Source organism: Sceloporus undulatus, chromosome 1 (genome assembly GCF_019175285.1).
Source record: "Sceloporus undulatus isolate JIND9_A2432 ecotype Alabama chromosome 1, SceUnd_v1.1, whole genome shotgun sequence".
NCBI lineage: Eukaryota > Metazoa > Chordata > Lepidosauria > Squamata > Phrynosomatidae > Sceloporus > Sceloporus undulatus.
This window is the reverse complement of record NC_056522.1, coordinates 136,097,968-136,115,709: the sequence shown is the minus strand read 5'-3', so window position 1 is coordinate 136,115,709 and position 17,742 is coordinate 136,097,968. Positions and strand designations below refer to the sequence as shown.

General features: G+C 39.7%; 1 protein-coding gene across 1 annotated transcript in view; it reads left to right on the top strand.

The window, feature by feature from the left end:
• Positions 1–17,742, top strand: part of SNTG2 (syntrophin gamma 2) — a 188,157-nt gene that overhangs the window by 139,602 nt on the left and 30,813 nt on the right. The window contains exon 12 of the mRNA XM_042457420.1: positions 2,885–3,001. Within this exon, the coding sequence (XP_042313354.1) occupies positions 2,885–3,001 (117 nt within the window). The remainder of the gene's footprint in view (positions 1–2,884; positions 3,002–17,742) is intronic.

The window sequence follows — 17,742 nt, the reverse complement described above, 5'->3', positions numbered from 1 at the left end:
GTCGAATGACCCTTTCATGGGGGTCGCCTAAGACAATTAGAAAACACCTATTTAATTACAGTTATGAAGTAGCAATGAAAATAATTTCATGGGTTTGGGTCACCACAACATGAGGAACTGTATTAAGGGGTCGCAGCAATAGGAAGGTTGGGAACCACTGCATTAGAGGCATTTACAAGCACACAATATGATGCCTATGAAAAAGGAAAATAATTATCTGTGGTTCTCTGTAGACAATTAAATCCAGTATTAATAATACTCAGTTTTTCCTAAGCAACTGGGCTTATCTGCATGATTGGAAACTGTACCCTCCCTTTGTGATACTGTATAGGCATTGTACAGTGGGTTTTTAAACAGCTAACACACAGCTCCTGTGTACATAGAATCCATCCATTCACATAAGACGATGTCTGGACGGTTCAGATAAGCATGTTGTCATCATTTATCATAAAAGCAAAATAAAATGTCAGTTTTATCTAGGAGCAGTTCCACTCCAGATCAAGTAACAGAATTCTACTGGCAGTGCAAGAAAACATGCACAAGTTTTGTTCACCCATCTTCAACCACAGCAAGAGAAAAGCCTCCAATCCAGTATGCCCAGCAATAGGAACTCTGTGCGCTCATAGGATTCCAGGTTATATCAGCCATTTCTGTTTGCAACAAGGCTGACCCTATTAGACAAAGTGGGGCCTTTGCCTCAGGTGGCACAGACTAGGAGTTGTTAATAGCATATTGGAGAAGAGAATTAGGTACCACATAGCTTGTCCTCTGGCCTCTTCTAGCTTCAGATAGAGCTGTGAACTCTGTTCCATAGTCGGAGTTAAAGAAAGATTGTCAGTCAGTCAGTCAGTGTAGAAGAGGGTACCATCTTTGCCTCAGGCAGCAAAATGTCATGGATGAGCCCTGAACTGCAGTGATATTATATAAGTCAGTCTATGGGAGAAATGGGAAATTTCTTTTAAGTAGAGTGTAAGTGATGCATCAGCTTAAAATTCACTATGCAGTTGTCATATAAGCATGCCCACGTAATTTAAAAAATGAATGAGGCTCTTCATTCTCCTGTTTTCCAGAGAAACTGCTGCAGACACTAACTCTTCCAATAAATAATTTGCATTATTTTTGATTTTCAAGTACTAATTTAGCTGCAATAATTCTCCCTCTTCAGTACACAATGGCCACTTCAGAAGCACTTGTAGAATGCAATCATTTCATATCACAGAAGATTTGTGCAAAGCTTTGTGGAGTATTGTCTAAAGATCCTGGTAGACAGTGCTGTATCTTATCACTAATAATGAGAGGAATGTAGTCATGAGGCTTTCGGGGGTAAATGCTGAAATGCTACTTGTTTCACATGCAGAAGTAGCTAGACAAGTGATAAGAGACTGAGACATTTCAATGTTGGATTAAACTAGAATGGTACCAGAATGCTTTCATCAGGCACCAAAGAGTTACCAGACCAGCATTTTATGTGACCTTGGTGATAAAGCTAACAGAAATTGGAGTTTCAAGTTGGGATGAATCATTTTGCAAGAATGAATGTGATTTTTGAAAAACTGTCAATGGGACCCTTGGCAAAAAAAGGACACTAGCATCTAGTGGAGCATAGCAGTCCAAGTTGTAAAGGGGAGTATTTAGAGACCAGAGGGAGGGGCATCATGTGCAAGGATTTCTGTGTTAATGCAAGATGGAAGAGCTGGAGTGCTTAGGTTTCAAAGGATAGACAAGGAAAAGGGACTAGAGGCAAGGTACAGTTCATATATTAGAAGCCATAGTATCAAGCAAACCTAGGGGCAAACAGCTTTACAGAATCACTGTGGATGACAATACTGTTCCCCAAAAGTAATCTAGTGCTAGGAATGTAGCAACAGTCTCATGACAAAATGCTAAGGGTGATGGAGAATGAGATTAGGGAGGATCCAAAGCAGAATGTGTCTTGTACATCTAGGTCATGTCCCAGAGGCAATCTAAATGACTGTGCTTGGGAACAGCTGGTCATTGAGCCAACCAGAAGAAAGCTTTGGATTTCACAGACAATCAAAACCTAAAGAAAAATGTAAATATTGGTGAGCACATTGGAAACAATGACTACAAACAATGGCGGGATACACACCGCCATTTAGTACGTATACAATACGTACTAGGGTTAGGAAGGGGCGGTGCTTCCGCACCCCCCCTAACCCTAGTACGTATTGTATACGTACAAGATGGCGGCGCCCGAAATGGAGCTTCTTTTTTGCTCCGCGCGGGAGCCGCGCGGTTTGGCTGCTGCGGCTCCCGCGCGGAGCAAATGGCGGCGGCGGCGGACCGCCGCAAAGCGGCGGTTTGTACCCCGCCAATGACTACTATCAAATTTAATACACATATAAGTGGAAAATTACCAAGAAGTTCCAGCATAGCGACATTGTCTTTGAAAGAGAAGACATTTCTATGAGAAGGGTAAAATGAAACTGAAAGGGAAAGTCTTACGTCTTCCAAATCTCTAGAGAATCCTTGAGGCTTACTCCAACCAACCAAAGCACTTGAGATCTCTTGCCTGAAAGTGCTGGAGATGTAAGATATGCAAAGCAAGTAGTTATCCGCCAACCTATGACTTCTCCCATAGTTAACAGTTATGGCATGTGCACATGGTTTAGTTTCCCATAACTACAGTGTTATAATTCTGTTGTACATTGAACAATTTCTATGGTGCAGTTCATTTTAGGGATACAAAGAGAAGCCAGGTTTCAGAGACAAGTTTTATAGCTCACACACGCATGGTGGATTTGCTCATTAGAGACTTTAGAACATTGATGTGTAAAGACAAAAAGATGGTTCTCAGGAAGAGTTATGCATATGCTTATATGTCACTGCTGATAGACTAAGTTTTAAAGATTTTATTCTGCAGGTGATACAGATGGGGTGGGTGAATGAAAGGCTCCAGGGAGCAGACACTCCGCAGCTCTATAAATTCAAGTTCCTGGCACTGAAAGGTTCATCATTCTACATTTTCAGCACACCACCGGTAAGCAACTATTTTCTATGTGACGAGTATTGAAATCCTTTTTGTTGGGACAAAAGATGATCCTTCCTGTTGGATAATGAAGTAAAATTGAATTTACAGAAGATAGTTTGCAATAACTCTTACAGACATCTTTAATCTATTCCTTCCACTGCCTAAAACACTGAAATTTGAGGTGAGAGTGCAGTCAGGAAGACTATCTTGAATATAATTATGGTATTGGAGACTTCTTTGCTTTTCAGCTCAGTTTGAGGCCCTAGTGGTCTGATCCTAGGACCTAAGACATAACCAGCTAACGGATATATTACCATTACAGTGGAAGCTGAGGCGGATATATTAGTTTTGAATAGCCAGATGAGGAACACTATTCAGAAGACTGGAATGAGCAGCAGAACTTTTACCCTTTTCTCCACAAACTGCATTGTATCTGTAAGAGTATCTGAAGCAGTTACCATTAGAAGCACTACTGCATGTAGATCACATACATATCTTTATTACAATGGAATAATCTATATGAAAGCAGAATCGCTGGAAGAGAACATTTTATTTTACCACTCAATTTAGATTTCCAGGGTGGGCAAAAGATAAAGGTTTTCCCCTGACAAGATTGTCTAGTTTTGTCCGACTGTAGGGGACAGGGCTCATCTTTGTTACTAAGCTGAGGGAGCCAGCATTGTCAAAGACAATCCAGTGGTCATGTGGCCAGCATGAGTGCACAGAATGCAGTTACCTTCCCACCAAAGTGGTACCTATTTATCTTCTTGCACTTTTACATGCTTTCAAACTGCTAGATGGGCAGAAGCTGGTACTAATGACCGGACCTCACTCCATTCCATGGCACTTGGATCTTGAATTGCTGACTTGCTGACTCTGTGATCATCTGAGTCAGCATCTTTACCACTGAATCACTGTGTGAGCAGCATACTGGCCATATGTGTCCCTCTGCTTCTATTTAGTTGCTTTTTGTGCTCTTCAGTCTGTTGCCATTGAAAGCACTCATCTGCTTCAAAATTTTGAAGAGCAGGGATGGCATCTGTAAAATATAGTTCTAAATTCTTGGGAAATGTGTCCCTTGTTTTAAAGTAGAACCTTACTCCTATCCAGAATTTGCTATTATGATAGGTCACCCCCCAATGGTTTGGGGAAGTTCAGTGTGGTCTCTTACATCTGATAAGACGGAGAAACTTCCTAGTTAGAAAAAGGAAGGGAAAAGATGCTGCCCTGAGAGGACTAGAGAACAGTTGAGTGTTAAAGGATCTGACTCAAGGTATTTACTATTCCACTTAATGCAAAAATAGGAGAGATTTAGACACAATAATCTACTAAGGAGGATGACAAATGCTATTTTACATGTGGAACTTCCTTCCCATTTTATCTTACAGATAAAGCCAATAAACGTACAAATCACACTTTAGAAACTTACATTTTAGGGAAGTAAACAAATAGTCTGTGCAAACCATGTTTATTACATATGCTATCTTACTCTTAAACTAATTGCCAGTGCATTAAAACCTGGGAAGGAAGAGAAAATACATGTTACTTTGGCTTAGGTCTGTGGAACACTGCCAGGGATGGAATTCAGTGAAAGACAAGTAGCCATTTGTAAAGCAGTGACTGGCTTCCTGGTAGTCCAACTGCATAACTCACTTTTAGGACATTGTATAAATAAAAAATATAAAACTTTTATTTATATCCCGCTTTTTGTTACCACAAAGTGGTGTACAACCTTTAAAAAAATACAACAATATATACAATTCCCCCCTTTAAAAAGGATTAAACAATTCTATCCATTAAAATTACAGCCAATAAAATCTAAAAATGATGGTACAGTGATAGAATAACGGTGGGCAGAATCTTCACTTATATATGTCTCGGGGGGGCGGGGGAGCTTTACGTGTCCGGGTTCTATTCCGGGAAGGCCTGCCGGAAGAGATCCATCTTGACAGCTTTCTTGAAGCTCTCTAGGTTGGTAATTTGATGGATCTCGCCTGGCAGGCCATTCCATAAGGTGGGAGCGATTGCAGAAAAAGCCCTCTGGGATGTTGCCGTCAATCTGGTCTTTGTGGACAGCAACAAATTCCTCCCAGAGGATCTTAGTGCATTGGGGTGGATTATATGGAAGGAGGCGATTCCTTAAATAGGTTGGGTCCAAGCCATGGAGGGCTTTAAAGGTAATGACCAACACCTTGTACTGTGCCCGGAAACTAATAGGCAGCCAGTGGAGTGATTTCAATATTGGTGTAATATGGTCACTCCTAGTTGTTCCTATGATCAATTGTGGCAGGGAGAACCCTCTACTGACGCTGCAACAATCAAACTCTCCCTAAAAGCCCAGTTTTTACCTGCTGCATCCTCTCAACAAAGTCATTTACTGCTCAGTGAAGAACGTGGGGGGGGGGGGCAGGGAAGGATCCAGCTGTGTTCTGTTGTTGTTGTTGTTGTTGTTATGTGTCTTTAAATCATTTCCAACTTATGGTGACCCTAAGGCAAACCTATCATAGGATTTTCTGAGGCTGAGTGTGTGTGACCAGTGGGTTTCCATAGCCAACCAGATAATTGAACCCTGGTCTCTCCCGCGTTACAGTACAGCATTCAAAAGCACACTGGCTTTGGAGGGCCTCCAGAGCTGTGGGCTTAGCTATATATAGGAACATAGTTGGATGCTTCCCTGTCACTTCCCATCCTTACTCTCCAGCTGGTATTGGAGAACTGCAACAGCTTTCAAGATGGGTTTGGAGAATGAGGGGGAAATGAGTAGCAGTGATGCCTCTGCTGAATTTCACAATATATCACTCAATGCAAAATTCCAGCCGTTGCTTTCATAGTTCACCTGTTTTATAGTCTTCAAAACTATATAGGCTAGTATTATCAAAGCATTTGATTGCTAAAATGTGTGTGGGGGGAGGGAGGGAACAGAATATGGGATCCTAGGGATGCCATTAATTATAAATCAATGCTAATCAAATAAGATTGAACCTATTATTTTAATTTAATTTATTTTTCATCTTATATTGTTTCTTGATACAAAATAATATTGATTTGGGGCTGGGGCCCCAAATTTTCAAAATAATGACAATCCAATCACATTTTGCTTATATCTGTCCTTTAAACATTCTGTATGCATAAATAAGCAGACAAGAATCATAACTTTGAATGTAGGGAGGAGACAAAACCTGTTTTGTTTTGTTTTTCTTGCATCCTAGGATAGTCAGCTCACCAGCTGCCTTGTCTTCTTAACAGCACCTGTTAAATAAAATGTGTTGACAGACAGTCGGCTTCTGTATAGACAGGTGTGCCTATCACCAAAAGCAACATTGTCATTAGCACTAATTAGTGCCACTAATTTGAAGAATGGTCAAGAAGAGCAAGCTGTGCTTAATCACATTGTAGACTGAAGGTACAGGTATGATAGAAGACATTTATTTGACTTCAGCTCCAATCCTATGCATACAGATCTCAAAGTAAGCCCTGAAAGATGTGCCTCACGAGGCTGCCATCATTTCCAACACTTCCAACCCACAGTGACATGAGTTTAGCCAACCTTGGTGCCAGTCCTGTGTATGATTGGACTTAACACTCCAGCATCACAGTAGTGACCTGCTAAGCCACCCTTTCAGACTTGCAAATAAGGAAATGTGATACAGAGGTTGGTAGTCTGGAGACCTAGCAAGACTGTGGTAAAAGGTGAGAAAGGTGGCAGTGGATGAGATAGGTAACAGAGTGATCCCATGCTGGGATTTGCAAGCTCAATAAAATATTTTGTTGTTGTTATAGCTGAAACACACCAATTCATGTTTTCTAGACAGTTAGCAATAAAATCCAAAGTGGTAGAGATTGAACAAACAAAATGTGTGAACAGTGCAGTGATCACAATGTAAGTTAGATAAAACCACCAACGGGAAAATAACGGAAGATCTGAAGGCACTAAAATGTCCTATGATAAAAACAGCCTAATGTGCCAGGTGCTGAACTGAGGACTAGCCTTGATTCTTTTTAAAAAGTAAATATGTTCTCTATAAAATACAGAGGTATTTTGGGGGGAATTCAGGGCAGCTTCAGGGCTTGAATATTCCAGGATCAGCCAGTGTAGATCTGCCCTTAGTTTCATTAAAAAAAACTGAGATCATCCAAATAATATCTTCTGTATCTTCTTCATCTTGAACCCCTATCAGTTGCCCACGCTGCCCCCTCTGCTTGTTCCACCACTTGCCGGAGGAGATCTGACATACTGTCAGTCTTGACTGCTTTAAAAAGGCAATCAAGACATATCTCTTCTGGCAGGCTTTCCCAGACTAGCCTCTCAGTGGCCTATAATCAATTACCCCTCAATTGTCCCTGCTTAGTTTATAATTAAAATGAATTTTTATTATGGATGGGAGGGTTTATGGATTATGATGTTTTACTGTATTTTAATGTTGTTTTATTATTGTTAGCCACTTTGATCTGCTTGGAGAGGTGGGATATTATTATTATTATTATTATTATTATTATTATTATTATTATTATTATGTCATGATAAAACATCGTAACAGTAGAATGTGTCTGTATGTGTAACAAGAAATTGATGAGTGCAGAGCCAACTCTCCCATTGAATTGCTACTTCAGGTTGCATAGCTTCAGGAATGCTACAGGTTGGCATGGTCTATGCCTCCCTGGAGAGCCATTCCAAAGTCTGGCTTTGAATGGTTTGCTAAGTTAGGCATGGTGGTGAGTTGCTTGGAGAGATTTGCCAGAGCCACCATGCACAGATTTGAGAGAGAATCCCCAAACTCTGGCCATTGAGGGACTAAGTGGCTCTGTGGAAAGCAGCTCCAGGTGGAAATATTAACACACTCTAAAGGTCCCTGATACCCATTATTTCATTCTTAGAGGCTAGGGTGAGGGTGCATGGTATCGGCATCAGCAAAGGCACATGCTGAGTATCTTTTAGGGTGGTAGCACACTTGCAGTGTCAGCAGACTCTCTCTTTGCATGTGAAGTGGCAGAACAGCATGAGCTCCCCGTGATAAACTGTTTCAATGGCCTGTTACAGACTGCCAAAATAAAGCTGCTTCAGGTCTCTTTGGAGGTATGCTGTTTAAATGATGCATGCATCCTAAGAATCCGGAAGCTGCACCAAAGCTGCACTCCAGTGCTTAGGAATCGAGTGTGGCTTTGGTACGACCTCCAGACTTTTAGGACCCATGCATTATTTAAATAGCATACATCCAAAGAGACCCGAAGCAGCTTTATTTTGGCAGTCTGTAACAGGCCAATGTCACCCTACTTTAGCTCAAACACAATGATCTTCAGTGAAGTTCATTCACAATACTGACTGTCAGTGTAATCATGTGTTATATGCTAGTATGACTGCAGATTTACATGGAGGAGGGATTAAACAAATTTATGAGTGAACACATATAAATGTTACATGGACTGGAAATAGACTGATTCAGCCATCCTCCTTCTCACTGATCTGTAGTTTCATTACCTTTCATTCTCAGCCTTTACCTATTCCTTCCTACTGACCAAATATGCAAATAAATGTACTCATGAAACACAAGAGTCTCTCTGGGTAACCTGTCCAGGCCATACATTACTAAGAAAGAAATGCAGTGTCCAAGGTTCCCTCTGTAGTACTACCTTTCCAGAACTGTAGGCGTTTAGTTCTACAGAATAGCAAAATGAAAATGCAGGCCCTTCCCCAATCCAGCTTCTCCTTTCCTCATTTCAATAAAGAAGATATCTCTTCAAACACATGTCTTGACATTATGTTTCATTGATTTTTTTTCCCTGAAAAAGTCATTCACATCAGTGTAGAACATTCTGGCAACTATGTATCACAGGAAGCCTTCCTGACAAGAGCAGCACATTCATGAATGCTGAATTGAAGGGACAAAGCTGAATATCAGCACTGACAATCTTGATAAGTTAAACCAGTTTTTAAAAACTAATCTATTATTCAAGAAGAATTGTATGAAGACTGCAGCAAAAACATTCAGTGATGAGGAACGGTTTAATCCCTTGATCACAATGTTACCTTTATAGCAGTACTGGCGTATCAGAGAGCTTTAATCTATCTGCTTCGATTCTGTGGCCTTTGTTGGGTTTGGATGAAATATATCCTTTCAAAAGTAGACTTGCAGAAGTTCCTATTACTTTGCTGGAGATAAATTTTGCAGAATATGACCAACATTGGGGAGGGGGCTAAAGTTTCCTAATGAGAACAGTGATTAAATTTTTCCTTACTTAACTACAGTAAACTATGTTAATGATGCACAAGCCACACAGCACAGCAGTTCTACAAGCAAGAAAAATCCTATTCTGCTTGTAATCTCCATTAAAATGTCCCCAACCAACTAGGTACATTCTGGTCTTCAAATCATTCCTCCTGCTCGCTTTCTTAAATAAATGGTTTCTCTTGAATTACATCCATTAGCTAGTCTCAATTAGAGTAGACCTACTGAATCAACAGTGTTGACAAGCTCCATTCATCCAACAGGTCTATTCTATTTGGAACAAACAACTAGATTTCACCCTCTGTCCCTAAACCTCTTTCCTTTATTTTCTTACATCATTTTACCAGGGAGGGCAAGTAGGGTAGATCAAAACAGGTCTGACAAAACTGTAATTTGAAGAGTTTTCTAAAAGTAAAGTTGATCTTCTCGGGGTGGAAGGTTATGAAAGAAAGGGTAAGAGAAGCCCCCCATAGCTTTACCTTGTTCTGAAGCTTTAGGGTCACTACCAGGGCAATCTAAAGAGAAACTCTGGAGATGCATCCTTTTTTATACTTTGAGAACATACTTTGAAGAAGGAATATAGGGGGGAAATGCTGGAAATCCCAATCTAGATCAGCAGATTACATGGCATAGTGGGAAGGTGAGTTTTCAGTATGCTGTGAGGAACACAAAAGCACCTATACCCAGATTTGAACTGGAGCAGGAATAGCTTGCCTTCCTGCATGCCTTCTTGCTAATCTGTCTGCAATTATGAATGTTTAATACCTGTGGTGACTGAAGTGGGTATAGTAATTTCAAGATGTGGGGCATTTGGGATAAATAAGATCATTTAACAGAGAGGGCACCTTCTGTAACATTATTGGAGTTACCATATGCAGTACCTTGAATATGTGCTCTTTGGTTTAGAACCCTTTTCTGTTTACGTATTTTCTAATGTGTATGGTACCTTTTCATGCAGATTGACAACATTTATACCTTCCCCTTAATATTTTTATTACTTTAAAATTCCCTTCCCTCATTGAGATGAAAGGAGCAGGACTCCATTGGTGCCTTGGAAAAAATATCCCTGATGCATGATAAAGTGTGTGTATGTGTAAATGCCTTGAGAGGGTTTAAAACATCTACAAGGGGGGAAATGCAATGCTTGGAACTGAGGCTTGTGTTTGGAGGAGGTATTTTTAGTGTAAAGGTGAATTGTGGTTTTGATTGTTAATGTGTTGTAACTACCAGAGAATAGGTATTAGGCTGGATTTAACTTGATACTGAACTTCCTTTTGGTTCCTTCAGATAATATGCCACATTTGGCCATTTTGAGATCCAGCATGTGGTTCTGTATACCTAAACAGAGAGGCAAACACTATAAATTATAGTATAGACCATAGATAGCAGTGAATATACTTCTTAATGTATGAATGCTAGTTTTGAAAGAAAGAAAGAAAGAAAGAAAGAAAGAAAGAAAGAAAGAAATGTGTTTTACCTAGCCCAGGCCTGAGGATGCTTAATCTCTCCCATTTTAATTTCTGCAGATAGAAAGGTTTAATTAAAAAAAAAACAGAGAGGAAAAGATTTGAACCTCCCACACATGCACGAACAGTTCTTCACTTATACTAGGGCCAAGCACAATTACTACAGAGTACATCAAAAAGAAGCTTAAAATGTACAATATGTATTAAAATACAGTGTAGTTTAAACCAAAATCAAGGCAAAGAATGATTGTAGGAGACATTTTTCATTCCTACTGAGATGACATAGTAAAGATGTTAAAAAGGATAAAGAAACTATCAACATTTCTCATTTGTAGCTCTAGACATTCCTTAAATAACTTGTTCCAAGAATACAACAGACTCTAGTCACATTTCACCTTAGTCACAAGTAGATTTATCCTAGACCTATTTATTTTGGAGGAAAAGTAACTGTAGGCTCCCAATGTGAAGTAGCCTTCCTATGATTCTAATTGGATGTATTTATTTATATTTGGCATAAATCTTTGGATTTCATCTCTGCGAGCACCTTGGACACCCTACTGGGTGTTAGGAAAATTTCTGGAAGCACCGCTACGGGCCTTTCAACCTGAGGGGTGGATGAAAGGAATGGACCTTGGGTCTGGCTAGATGGTATACCCAGACTTTAATCTTCGCAGATTGGGAAGAGGGACTTCTTGCTGGCTTCCTTATGCAGGCTGTCCAGCGGCAACCCAATTTATGGACTGTCGTTGAGGGCCCAGGTGTTATCGTCCTTGATAAGCTGCAGAGGTAGTCTGCAGTAAGACACCGGTATGCAGATTTCCCTGTCTCCCACATTTGTTTTGGTTATGATACTAGTTGCAGTTCCATTAAGAACTTAATAAAAAGGTCAATAAATGGCCCTGTTTTTAACCCATACATCTTGTGTCTGGTCTCTTTATTCCATGAGTAGGGTATCAAAGTAACTGTAGGCTCCCAATGTGGAGTAGCCTTCCTATCAACACCAGAGTCAGGACTGAGGTCCCTTGCATAGCACTAATAAAAACATTACTGATATCATATATTGTTTGGTTTTACTAAATTCAATGGGACTTTCAATAACTCCTGATGTTGCCGCTAATTGCCATCAAGTCAACTTCAGCTTGGTGGACCTAAGAAAGCCCATGAATGTACCCTGTGAATAAGAAACCTCCAACATACAGTCATCAAGAGCCCTACTCATAGCTTTCAAAGTCAGGACTGTGAATTGAAGCTATCCATCAGTCTTCCTCTTTTCCTACTACCTCCAACTTTGTCAAGCACTGTCATATTTTCTAAATGTATCAGTGGAACTTTATTCCCGACTAAGTATATGTAGGATGACAGGGTACAAGTATATGGAGGATGCTTGTTTTCTCTTTGCTTCATATAGTTCATTGCAGTGATACAAATGTAATGAAATACTAAAATACATAAATCTGTAAAGCTTTAATTTTCTAAGATGACGTTGGCAGAAATTAAGTTAAAGCAATAAACCTGGGCAAAGAAAATTAGCGATGTGTTTGCTACTTTGTTTCATTTTCTGGAACCAGTGCAAAAATGAAGTTTCTTCTACTGAAAGGTTTGCATGGCATCTGATCAACTATCATGAAGGCAGCTTGAAATACTCCAAATTTGGTGTAACTGGTTACAAATAACTGGATGCTTATAATCAGTTCCATCAATTCATTGTTGTATCACAGGCCGGTGATGTTTAACATTCAGATAGTTATGTTATTCAAAATTAATTATTTTAGTTCCTTTCTATGAACAAGAAGGCAAAAGGTTACTTTTTAAAAATTGCAACAATGACTAAGTAGGGGCTTTCAATTACAGTGGTAACTAGTCAGCACTAGAAATATTTATAGGAGCTTTGATAAAATATGATTATTAATTTCACCCTGTGTTGTTCTGTGAGGGTTACATTTATCTTTCTTCAACTGTCTAATTTTACCTTCATCAATCAAAAGTCTTGAATCTGCATTTTATAGGAGTCTGATTTATTGTGATACAGAGTATGAGAAGTTTAGAGATATCAGAATTTGTTCTGCTTTTGGGAGACGTAGTTAAAAATGTGACAGACCTCATAAATAGCACCAAAGAGCTCTCTGTAGGAATTAAACATCTTTTCAAGAATTGGGCAGGTGTAGGCCCTGGCAATTATTTTGTAACCATGGTTGCTCAAGAGGCTAATTAGGGAGTGAAATTATGTTTTTGTCTAGTTGCTGGCAAGGTCTTTTGAGCTATTGTCCTCTAGACTCTATCGTGTTAAATAAACAGCAAAACAAATGTGATTACAGAATATTCTCACTAAGCTATTACTAGGCATTTCCCACTTCTAATTCACTTTAATTATGTTTACTTTCAGAAGATTTCAGATTTGATGGTAATTAAAGGATTCAAGGAGCGCAGATGTTTATAAAGTAGCCTCAACATTCTGCAAATATATATGCCCAAAGGATAAAGAATGTCCAAGTTCAAACCTGGCCCCCAATGAGATTTGAAACTTAAAAGATGATTATAACACTAGCCAAATTAGTAATATACAATGGGCTGGATCCAAATTTAATAATATCTAGAGTAGACCCATTGAAATCAATTTTACATGGTTAGTGCAGACAACATATTTTCAATCAAATGCTGTGACACCCATCCTTCTTACAGCCATGGCTGCCGTCTGGATTAGAACTTGGGTTCCATCAAAATCAGTGGGATTCAGTGGTCATGATCTAAGTTCCATCTCAATGGGAATTGAGTTCAACTAGTTTGGATGCTATCCAGAGCTTAGTTCCACTAATATTGCTTAAGTTTAGAACATCAAAATGTTACTTCTTCTGCTCCTGCTCCCGCTACCATTCCTGCTCCTCCCATCTACCAAATGCTCATAATGGGGGCCTCACCTCCGCAATAGGAATGCAGAAATATGGTGGATCTTATGAGCTGGGACTCTACCAACAACGCAGTGGCTTACTTTAAGTCATCCTCTAACATTGAATGCCCATTCCTTTAACAAACTAGCCTTCAGGCATTGATTCCCCCTTCTGCAAATAAACAAGTAGGGCTATTGTGGATGAGCTAACTGGGATGGAGTAACAGCACCCACTGATATGTATACTTCTTAATTCCTATGGGGTTATGAACTATTACATCCCTCCTAGTCAGATGAGGCCATTAAAAACTAGACTATTAGTAATCAATGAGAAACAGAGAAACATTTTACAAAGAAAAGGTAATTTCTGATTTAGAGAGAATCATTTTTAATTAGTTCAGTCTTCAGCTCTCAGTTGTAAGTTCCGTAGAAATGTTTAGATTAGAGCTGCCTATTTCTTCTAAATGCACGTCCCTTTTGGTAACATTGAGAAATTGTTTTAAGGTTGACAATTTCCACTTTTTACATTTCAACACTCCTTATTATTCCATAGTCCATCCATGTGGCATGAATTTGACTGGACTGTGCCTAACTAGTAGTTCTTTTTACATTTTTAAATATATTTTTCCTTTTCTTTAATCTACTAAATAGTTTGTTGGCAATGAAATGTTCTGAAAAATGTAACATGATGGACCATTTGAAGGACGATGAAAGTTCACACTGCTGCTGAACTACAGTGGTTGAGGCTGGATGAATTCAACAATGCTCAAAATAAAAAATGTGTATTTGGCCATTATATCTGAGAAGGAGGCATAATATCAGTGTTCCGTTGGTACTGGAGTAATTTATCAGATTTTTATATTAGTCTTGATCCAATGGCACAACCCTCAAAATTAAATACAAAATATAAAATATAATATAAATGCAGAATATAATATAAAAAGTCTCATGTCTCCATGCTCTGAGCATGGCACGGAACTTATTTTTTAAAAACACAGTACCTTTCAAGGCTTCTGAAGTACATTAGAGTCTCAGAGACAGACGTTGACCAATTAGTTGAGTGGAATAAATGAAAATTCTCTTGAATGCATGTGTCCTTAGCATTTAGCATTTACATTTCTTTACCGCCAAACAGTGATACCTGTATTGGCCAACCGAAATGCACAATATACTTGTCGCAATCTTTCAAAGCTCTACTGGCTTCTTCATCAGTCAAGATGTTACAAACCAAACAGGAGGGGAAAAATTGGAGATGCTAGTAAAATGTCTGCATTTTGTTGTTTCTGTCCTTAGTTAAGATGGTATGAGGAGGGTAAATTTTGCAGGCTGGCTCCTCTTCCTGCTTCTGGCCATTTGGGAATTGGGAGTTTAACAAAGTCCAGGAAATTTAAAGTCCATTTGCATATCAACAGGACTCTTCTCTTGCAATCCAATCTGTCTCCATTCCGGTGAGGCCACAGGCCTCTTGTAGGCAGAGGACAGTGGATTTTTCAAGAAGCCTCCATGTTTTTGCATCAGGAATAATTTGGTAGGTGTAGAGGTAAAACATGCTAATACAGTCCAAATTTAGGAAGAAAAAAATGTTTTACCTTGGTTGAATGTCCCAGTCCACTGGCTTGTTCTTTGGGGTTCCTCTGTTGCAGCTACAGTGTGGTATCTCACAATCCAGAAAATATACAGGGGTGGCTATGTTGGCCATTTAGCAAATTTGGTAAATGGCCAACAAAGCTACTCCTGCATAATTTCTATACTGCTTCATACCTAGTCTCTAAGTGGTTTACAACATGTAAGCCAATTGTCCCAATAAATTGGGCACTCTTAATGGTTATAGCCCCTAACAGTTACTCTTTTGAAATAGGATGTGGTTGAAACAATGACCATTTTATGAGAGCTAAAAAGTGCTTCTCCTGGGTTTCATGCTGCTTTCCTTTGCACCTTTTTTTCTTTTCTCCTCAGCCTTCTTCAGCCTTATTTAGCAAAACTAACATTTAATCCTGTCAACTGAGGCATTCTGTGCATATTTTGATGCTACCTTTAATTTGATGACATCATGGATGAATGCAACTGATTGAAACCATACAAATTAAATAGGTGTTTGCTGGTCAATGACCGAATAAACTTTATTACATTATTACATTAAATAGGTGTGAGGGTAAATGGGGACAGTTGAAGAGTATATGAGTAAAGAAGAAACTGTAGATATGGGAGTGAAAGGTCAGTCAGACAACATAGAATGAAACAACATAGGTGTTTGAAAAGATGAATATCTGCAGAATAACTTGTTTGGCTTTTCTTCTACTTGCAAAGAGTATCGGTGAAATTAGCATGGCCATATTTAGAAAACCATTGGCAGTATACAGATACACTTACTAGCATTCTGAGTCCAAGAAATACTAGTGAGGCCACTGAACTTTGGAGGAGAGATTCAAAGAAGTAAGAATTTTTTTCCAGCTGAAAACACTCAGTTGGATTGCAAGTCAAGCTGTCTTACCCAGAAATTCTTGTTCCATTTGTAATTTGAATTAAGATGTATTATGAAGATGTGGTTCTGTGTAACTGGCATTCATCAGACAAGGCATCTGGTCTCAGTTTGGCTTGAGCGCCATTTTCAGGAGATTTTTTTTGCTTGTTGTTGTTTTTGCCTCTGCTGGTTCTCACTGGGAAAATTCTTATACATTTCATGGCTGGTTGATTTGCTACAAAATGGGGCAGAAACAAAGTCTCCATAGTCACTTATGTTTTTGAGTATCCTCAATATAATAATGAAGTAGAATTGCAATTGCAATAAAGAAGAGAGCAAACAGTATGAAACAGGTCAAGACGGTATTTACTGACATGATTGGAAATGGGCAAATTCCAAGGACCGGAACTATACAAGCCTTCTCCTGGATCTTGGATGACTGCTCCTGACCCCCATCCCCCGGTGCCCTCAGCATACCTCCAGTTTTTATATCTTTGATCTTAAAAGGCCCATCATTCCTTGTAAGAGATGTCAGAAGCAATTGTGCCAAAAGTTTTTCCCAGGCCTCTTAGACTGGAAGGGGCATTTCTAAAAATCAGAAATGACTTTCAGTCACTTTCACTTTTGGGGGAAAGGAGTATAAAATACTGAGGGTACATCTACACTGGGCACTTAATTCAGGGCCATCCACAAGGGTGACTATATGCAGTAAGCAAAAAATGGTGTAAAGCTGTGTCATTGTGCACACAGGCTAGCCAGGCTGACACCGCATCAATCCCCCTGGCCTGTCTCTCTTGGTGACTTGAGGTCAGAATGGAGCAACATGTGAGCAACCAAAAGGGGCTCGCTCTAACCCCCTCACTGATCGCAGGGGTGCCCAACTGTCATAGGAAGTTCCTGCCCACAAGGAAATTGTGGTAACCTGTTTTTGGAGTACAGAAACAGCCACCTGGACTTATTACTGATCATGTGTCAGGGCAGCCATTTCTATCCTCATCAGAAGTGACAGTGCACTGGGCAGACTTTACACAGAGCTCCTGCCACATGGAAGTGGTAGCAAAATATCCAAAACAGGCTACACCCCCATCCCTGTGTTGTTTGGCTTTTGGTGTGTGTGGAGAACGGATTGGGCTGAATCAGACCCAGTCCAGCTGTCCACACACCAAAATAATCTGAGATTACTCCAGGGATTCTGGGAAACACTAGGCTTTTTCCCAACCTTGCTTAGTTAAGAGCGAAGTTGGGTTAAGAGGCAAAAAAATGCAACATCTCCCAAGAAACAGATGTGAGGACTGCCAGCACCAGCTTTGGGGTGAATTGACATTTTTCCCAAGTAAAGACAAGTCCTGAGATGAAATTTGACTTACAAACTAGGGGCATGATTTGTTCTATTGCATGCAAGAAGATATTTCCATTGTATGCAGGAGACTATTTGGGCACAGTGAGTGTGGCTTTTGGCAAGTACAAAAAGAGCATTATTGTGCATTTTCAGCACAATGCATGCCTGCTCAGAAGTAAATACCACTGAGATCAATGGGGCTTACTTCCCATAAGTGGGTACAGCATTTCACTCTTAGTGACCTACTTCATGCTTGCTAAAAATTCCTTGTTGGCTACAAATATACCAATGTTCCATTATCATTGCTTCAGATTAAAGGAGGCTGTACAGCATCAGTGCCTTGGGTAGTATTTTACCATTAGATGTGGCGTGACAG